Genomic DNA, 8,552 nt, shown 5'->3' with positions numbered 1-8,552 from the left:
GATTGTGTTTCATCAGGTCACACCAAAAAAATTGCGCTGTGAGCTACATCTATCTCTGAGATGTCATCAACAATGATGTAGCTCCAATAAGCCGAGGAAAAGTTTGCATCTTGCCTTCTATGTTCATGGGAAGTCCCCGATATATGCATGAAAGAACGCAGGATGCAATGACCTTTGTGCACCATTACAGCAGGCCTGACCTGTTCATAACTTTCACATGCAATCCCAAATGGAAGGAGATTGTGGCTGAACTCTTTGTGGGTCAAAAGCCTAAAGACAGGCATGACCTCCTCGCCCGAGTTTTCCATCTGAAGTTAATCACTGTCATGGAGCTCATAAAAAAGGGGCAAGTCTTTGGACCTGTACACAATCAAATAGCAAAAAATGGGCCTTCTACATGCTCATATCCTGCTTTGGTTCTCAACGATGATCAAGATCATCTCTGCAGAGCTTCCTGATCTAGCTGTAGAGAAAGTACTGTACGACATAGTTAAAGCAAACATGGTGCAAGGTCCATATGGGCGTGGCTTCAACATAAACTCACCATGTTTGAAAGACAGCATATATTTCAAAAGGTTTCCAAGGAGGTTCCTACAAGAAACTCACACAGGTACTGATGGTTACCCATCATACAGACGGAGAAAACAAGAAGACAACAGTTTCACAGCAACTATCGGACAGCACGAGGTTGATAACAGATGGATTGTTCCCTACTGCCCACTCTTGTCAAAGACTTTCAATGCCCACATCAATGTTGAGTTTTGCAACTCAGTTAAGTCCATAAAATACGTTTGTAAGTATGTGAACAAGGGTCCCTACACTGCAATGTTTGGACTTCAACAAGAACACTACCAGGATGAGGTGACGCAGTATCAGGTGGGGTGGTACATAAGTAGCAACAAGGCTTTCTGGTGCATCTTTGGCTTTCCACTTTACCAACAACACCCCGCTATTCAACAGCTTGCAGTTAACCTGGAAAATGGTCAAAGGGTGTACTTCACCAATGCTAATGCTTCTCTGTTGGCAGAGGGATACAACGCTCACTGCATTCTTCAAGCTTTGTCAAGTTGATCCATCCACAGATTCCATTGTACTACACTTGGAATGGAAAAAAATGGGCCCAAAGGAAGGCAGGTCAAAATGTTCATTGATACCCTGACATTAAGGGTATTGACACTTGCCTTGGGCGAGTTTACACAATGCTTCCCAGTCAACACGAATGCTACTACCTCCTACTACTGCATGAGGTCAGAGGGCCAATGTGTTTCCAGGCCCTAAAAACAGTTCATGGACATGTCTGCGCAACATACAGAGAAGCCTGTTATCGACAAGATCTGTTAAAAGATGGTGCACAATAGGATGCAACTTTAGGAGAGGCTGCTGTATCAGAATCACCTAAAAGTCTCAGAACACTATTTGCAGTATTACTACAGACATGCAAACTGTGATCCTGCCTCTCTATGGCTCAAATACAAAGACAACCTGACTGAAGACTTTAAGTGGCAAACTCAACTGCTCTATCCTGACATGGAGGCTATCAGTGATGAAGTCTACAACAGAGCTCTGATTGACATTGAAGACAGAATTGCTACACTGGGTGGAAAAGAATTGCCCACATATGGCCTGCTGCAAACATTCAGGTCAGGATCAAATAGCCTTCCCACTGCTGTCCTTCGTGAAACATCCAATGACACTGATGCGCTTTCCAAGTATGTTGCTGAAAACAAGCCAAAATTACTTCCGGACCAGCTGCAGGCCTACAGAACTATTCTTAACAATGTATACCAATGTGAGGGAAGCATCTTCTTCCCGGATGCTCCTGGAGGGACAGGAAAAACATTTGTTATGAAGCTTCTCCTTGAAGAAGTTAGGCAGCACCAGGATATCACGGTAGCTGTGGCTTCCTCTGGGATTGCAGCTGTTTTGTTACCCGGTGACAGAACAGTGCACTCGACTTTTAAACTTCCTCTGAATTTACCAGCATCCAAGATACCTTCATGCAATATCAGCAAAAGTTCAGATCAGGGGTAGGTCCTTAAAAGATGTCATCTAATTGTCTGGGATGAGTGCACCATGGCTCACAAGAGAAAAACATCCGGGACTGTCAGGCTCCAATAGGAGGTGTAACACTTCTGTTGTCAGTTTAATGCTCGGGAAGTGAAAAAGTCTTTAACATTTCGAGCCTACGCTCTTCCACAGAAAGGAACACAGAAAGAAACAAGGAGAGAAAATAAAGAATGTATAGTGGCTAGCATGCTTGACAACTGATGTTGGTATATTTATATCCCTGTAAATTAGCAGCTTCACAAAAGAGACTGGTAGAATGAGTACTGAGAAATGCCAAGTATCTCTGCTAGTATATATTTATATATATATATATATATATATATATATATATATATATATATATATATATATATCATCATCATCATCATCATCGTCGTCGTTTAACGTCCGCTTGTTCCATGATGGTAAGATCAGCAAAAAAATACTTCATCTCATGAGAGATAAATATTATTTAATAAATACTATATATATTTTTATCAGCTACTATTAGTTTCATGTCATAAAAACAGCTCAGACAACCTTTTTTAACATATCTAGTGTTTTAGCACAATCCTCAGGCTGTGTCCACATGGCATAACATGCTAAAAACAGGACAACAGGATGAAAGAAAAGAACGAGAAAAGCTAAGAAGGAAGATGTAAAAGGTAGAAGGTTGAAAAACTGGAAAACAAAAAAGGAAACAGAAGAAAAGCAAGAGTGGAGGGAGAATTCAAGTTATATCCCCTTTAACCATAAGGTTATAAGGTGGAAAAGATAGTGACCGTGAGTCTGAGGTACAGCTGCTTAATTTGGAAAGGGTGGTTCTTTCCAATTCACTAACAGGAACTTATCCGTATTTTTACATAGGGATAAAATATATATATATATATATGGTATGTGTAGTGGTATGTGTAGAAAAAGGTGTTGTGGATGGTTCAATGTACGTTATCAGGTGTAGCAGATGAAGATAGGCATGTTGGATGACATCAAAGGAAAACAATGAGGAAAGCATCAAAATGTAGTTTAAATAATATATTTGATCAACAATTGCATCTACGTGTTGGATACACAGAACTTGATTTACAACATCAGTGAAGGCCACTACATGAAGTTACCAACTGCTTCGAGTTGGTGAAGTAAAAAAACAACAGGTGAAGTAGAATGTTGATTTGATGAGATAGTAAATGGCATATTTTGTGTCTGCGTGTGCGTTGGTCATTTGGTCAGGTCGTGTTGTTTTTTCTGTCCTGTCTGTTTGTGTTCTGCAACTGCTATTGTGTTGTGCCACTGATCACTGCTTGCTCATGGCTTGCCATCTGGCTGTCTCTTGACTGCTTGCCTGTTACTAGCTGTCTGGCTATTTGTCGTGTGTCTCAGGAAACTGTATTTAAAATGGCCATCCTAACTAGAACCATAGGAGTAGTTTGTACTTATGTAGGTTGCCTGCTGTCCAGTTGAACTTTCAGCTCAGCTCAGAGGTAGAAAAGGAAATCTATCTATCGCTTTTTGACAAGACAAGGAAATTTCTTTTGCGCCTGTTTGGCCAGTGGTACATCAGGTGAGAGAGAATCCTTAGATTCGGTTTTGAAGTTCAGCTCGGAAAATGAAATGTTAGTTTTTACACTACCCCACTTCCAGTGAGAAAGCCAAAGAGATTGAACAATACAGATGCATGTGATATTGTAAATGCGTGATTTGGTGTGTAATGCAGAAAATGTATACATTCATTTAGAAACAAATGAATACATGTCAAAAGCATGTTAAGTGAAAGAAATGAAAAAATGTAAAGCAAAAAATCAATGTTCAGAGTTGGTGTGTGCAATATATGCTAGGTGATGCATATATGCCTAGGCAGAAGAATAAATGCTGGTGCATTGAAAGAGATATGCAACTCTATTGATTATGCGACCCACTAAAGGTCTAATAGAGGTAAGTTTTCTTTCAATGGTGTGGGAAGCATGTGATAGCACACATGGAAATATGAGTGTTACAAGTGTGTGTAAGCATACAGGTGTGATGTAGAGAGCAAAACATTTTTTAAATGAAGCAAAACATATGTACATGCAAGGAAATATAAGTTTACATAAAAATGAAAATGTTCTTGCAAAAAGTTCATTGGTTAAATGTTCTGTCGGTTCAATCAGCAGAACAATGTGGATAAAAAATGTTTTTCATTTATATAGAAAAATGTTTGTTTGTTTTTTATATACAAAATGTTTTTTGCTGTGTTTTGGATTGTATGTGAGTGTATGTGGCAACTGTTCATAGCCATGAAAAAATAATTTGTTTTTAGTTGTTGAAGTGGACATTTCATTTGAAATAACAGGTAGCTGAAGAATTTGTACTTACCCGAAAGACTTGAACATATCTTCCGGGCCATCGAACTGTTCTTCCTGATTTGGTATGCTGGGGTTGTGCAGAATCTGAAGTGTTTGCAATGGGTGAAGCTGATGTTGTTGAGTCCATTTGAGGAATGGTGGGAACTGATGGTAAATCATGTTCCATGAATGCTTTTTTTAAGCGATCGACAGAGACAGTATTTCGTTTTCCTCCAATATCGAGAACGAAATACTTTTATTCTTTGTGGATTACTTTATAAGGCCTGGAATATGGTGGCCGAAGTCCACCACACATGTTCAAGTATTGATGTCCTTTGGGACATGTGAAGTGACATTCTGTTGTCTGAGGCCTGCAGGAGACAAATGCGACATGGATGTCCATAATTGGTGAACATATTTTGCTGGGTCTGGAAACTTCTTGTAGTGAAACAGGGTCGATCATCTACCTAGGAAAGACAAGTGCCATGCCATAGACCAGTTCAGCCAGAGTATGTTCAACTTCCTCCTTAACCATGATCGAATACCAAGGATGATAAGTGGAAGATATTCCAACCAGTTCGAGCAGTCTGGATAAGCTTTTATAGCCGCCTTAAGTTGGCAGTGAAAGTGTTTGATCATGGCATTTGCTGCGAGATGATACGCTGTTGTGTGGATGTGTTTACACCTGAGGACCCGAGTCAGTTCGGTGAAAAGGTGAGAATCGAACTGATATCCTCTGTTGCTAGTGATCGTCATGGGTGTGCCAAAATGTGAAACCCAGTGGAACACCAGCGCTTTGGTGACAGTTTCCATGGAAGTGTCTGATAGGGGAAAAGTTTCTAGCCAAAGTGAAAATCTGTCGACGCAGGTGAGTGCAGTTGTTGGAAGGAGCAAGGGTCCAATGATGTCAATATGCACTTGTTGAAAACATGCATCCAGAGTTGCAAGGAACCGATGGGAGATTTAATGTGTTGGTAGATCTTTGCTTTTTGGCACAACATAGGTCCTAGCCCATTCACAGGTGTCCTTGTTGATGTTGGGCCACACAAAATGGGTCGATATCAGCTTTTGTGTGGTGCAGACACCAGGATATGCTAGGGAATGCAAAGCAGAGAAAACGCTGTGTCGATGTTTCTGTGGCATGTATGGATGTTCATGGCTGGTGGAGGTGTCGCACCAAATATAGCCTGTAGCAGAGGGTAATGGGGATTGCTGAAATTTCAGAGATGACAAATTCCGGAGCTTTAGTAGTTCTTCGTCATCTTGTTGATCAGCTGGAATCCACTGGAGATCAACGGTAGCAGTGGTGTGGATAGTGTTAAGCTCCATGCATGACAGGGCATCAGCTGCAGAGTTGTTTGCATCCTTGATGTGGTGAATGTCAGTTGTATACTGTGATATGAAGTCTAGATGTCAGACTTTCCTGGGTGAGTGACGATTGGGCTTGGCATTGAATGCATAAACCAGCAGCTTATGGTTGGTGTAAATAGAGAAAATGCGACCTTCCAGCACGTGTCGAAAATGCTTGACAGCAAGATATACTGCCAATAATTCTCAACTGAAGGTACTGTACTTAGTGTTGGTGAGTTTTAAGCACTTGGGAAGAAAGATACAGGTTGCCAAATATCGTCAGTGAGTTGTTGGAGCATACCGCCAACTCTTGAATCAGATGCATCAACTAATATACACAGTGGGGCATCTGGTTTGGGATATACCAGCCTGGATAACACCTTTTTCAAGTTCAATAAAGGCAGCTACATGAAGTTACCAACTACTTTGAGTTGGAAAAGTAAAAAAACAACAGGTGAAGTAGAATGTTGATTTGATGAGATAGCACATGGCATATTTTGTGCCTGCGTGTGCGTTGGTCATTTGGTCAGGTCGTGTTGTTTTTTCTGTCCTGTCTGTTTATGTTCTGCAACTGCTACTGTCTTGTGCCACTGGTCACTGCTTGCTCATGGCTTGCCATCTGGCTGTCTCTTGACTGCTTGCCTGTTACTAGCTGTCTGGCTATCTGATGTGTGTCTCAGGAAACCGTATTTATAATGGCCATCCTAGCTAGAAGAACAGACATACCATAGGAGTCGTTTGTATTTATCTAGGTCACCTGCTGTCTAGTGACACAGCTCAGGTCTGAGGTTGAATGGAAATCCATCTATCACTTTTTGACAGGACAAAGAAATTTCTTTCATGCCTGTTTGGCCAGTGGTAGATCAGGCAAATGAGAATCCTTAGATACGGTTTCAAATCTCAGCTCAGAAAATGAAATGTTAGTTTTTATACACATATATATATATATATGTTATTTCACGTTAAAAATTGTCTATTCAGTTGAATACAGTAACTGCTGTGACGGTGTATATGGTATTAATCCCCGTTAGTTCTGACATTTCCGATCAACTAGACTGTTCCTAAACAAAGGGGAAAAAGCCATCAAAATACTTGAATATTGCCTGCACTTGTTATTGGAGCTACCAGAATTATTAATGCACCTCCACCAAGTGCTTCATTTCCTAGAAATAGCAGCCAAATCTTCTTCAAATCAAACTCTAGTTTAGGGTTAGGGTTCGGGTTTTAGAATTAGGGTTAGGGTTGGGGTTAGGGTTAGGGTTAGGGTTATGAATGAGGTTATGGGAAAAATATACACACACAGATACGCACAGCGTAATTTATTATATAAACAATATATGCGTATAAATTATGATTAAACCGGATGAAATATGTCACAGGGAATAACATTTTTATGACCGGCCAGCACTGACTGTATTCAGCTGAATAGACGTCAGTGATTGGTTGAATTTACAGAAATACGACAACTTTAACATGAAATAATTTGCGATGTACATTTTTTGTTAAGAAGGCTAAGAGAAAAAGTTGTTTTGTATGACACATTCTACCAGTGTCCCAAGTTTGAAAGTGTTTCGTTAAGAAAACAAGTGTTGCCCGTCAAATCACAAAGATCCTATATATATATATATAGACACACACATATATATTGATTGAAGGGGATCTATTTGACGATCAAAGCTTATTAAAATGAAACACACTACACTTGATAGCTAGACAGTATGGTACAAATCAACAGATAACTCATTCCATAAGTGAAATGTTCAACAATGAAGGGAAGTTCACTGATGTTTGATAATCTACAAACCCAAGAGTATCTAAAATAAAGTGAAACTTTCAGTGTGGTGTAATATAATAATAAAAACAGACAAATGAATTATATAGTCTTAATACTGTGTTTCATAAGGAGAATTTATTATGGTGTAACATAGTGTTAAGACATGCAACATCCATAAGATTATATAATAATCCTCACCTCATCAAGCAACCATATGCAAGCCAATAACAAGTATTGATATGTTTTTAGACCAGTGGGATCTACAATATATGAACACTCAAAACAAGAATACCAACAGTTCAATATAGAAGTAGGTGGGAGAATAATTGGCCAATCAGAAATTGTAGGTAGTGCAACTACCTTCAGAGTAAAATAGATAGATTATAATCTACAAATATGTAACAATGATAACAGTCTGGCATGCATACAAAGTATGCACAAGTACTGCTTAAGCACATACAAGCACAGCATAAAGAAATAAGTATAGGATAACTGGCCAACCCACCAATCACATATCTATAAACTAGCAATATTTTAATGAGAAATTTTCACCATAATCTATCAGGAGTTGTCATCTCCTGATCAATTCCGTCCCTTCGAATCATGTGATCTCAAGTCAACATCACCATCTTATTTATCACTGATGAGAGATTGTAGACATTAAATAATTGTCTACAAAGCCTAAGATACTCCTAACTGTGCCAGTTGACTATATTAATGATAATAATGATGGCTTCAAATTTTGGCACAAGGTCAACAATTTTGGGGGTTGAGGTTGGGGCATATTCAATATACTGAACCCAGTGTTCAACTGGTACTTATTTTATAAACCCCCAAAAGGATGACAGAATCGACCCTGGCAGCAATTGAACTCAGAATGTAAAGTCAGAAGAAATGCTTCTAAGAATTTTGTCCAGGTGGTAAAAATTCTGCCAGCTCACCACCTTAAGTAATAATAAGGTGAACATGGCCCTCCAGATCCATCATCAATAACAATGAACTAGATACTACATCCTTGAATGACGTACTCTATGTTGCTGCTACAGTTTGAACCAAAATGTGTT

At 39.4% G+C, this 8,552-nt stretch overlaps 1 protein-coding gene across 1 annotated transcript; it reads left to right on the top strand.

Annotated features, from left to right (window-relative positions):
* The first annotated feature begins 426 nt into the window (after nt 1-426).
* LOC149131644 (uncharacterized) lies at nt 427-2,031 on the top strand. Its single transcript, XM_089338662.1, has 2 exons — nt 427-876; nt 1,423-2,031. Exons 1-2 carry the CDS (start codon nt 427-429, stop codon nt 2,029-2,031), a joined length of 1,059 nt encoding a protein of 352 aa, XP_089194788.1.
* The last annotated feature ends 6,521 nt before the right edge of the window (nt 2,032-8,552 follow it).

This window comes from Octopus bimaculoides, chromosome 20 (genome assembly GCF_046866305.1).
Source record: "Octopus bimaculoides isolate indiv1 chromosome 20, ASM4686630v1, whole genome shotgun sequence".
In the NCBI taxonomy this organism is placed as follows: Eukaryota; Metazoa; Mollusca; class Cephalopoda; order Octopoda; family Octopodidae; genus Octopus; species Octopus bimaculoides.
The sequence above is the reverse complement of the archived record's forward strand: the minus strand, read 5'-3'. Positions and strand labels throughout refer to the sequence as shown.

Excerpts from the sequence above, each read along its gene's own strand:
- LOC149131644 (XM_089338662.1), top strand. The coding sequence starts at position 427 with ATGATCAAGATCATCTCTGCAGAGCTTCCTGATCTAGCTGTAGAGAAA. Across the intron at positions 877-1,422 it reads ATGAGGTGACGCAGTATCAG|TATTACTACAGACATGCAAA; the intron begins GTGGGGTGGTAC and ends CACTATTTGCAG.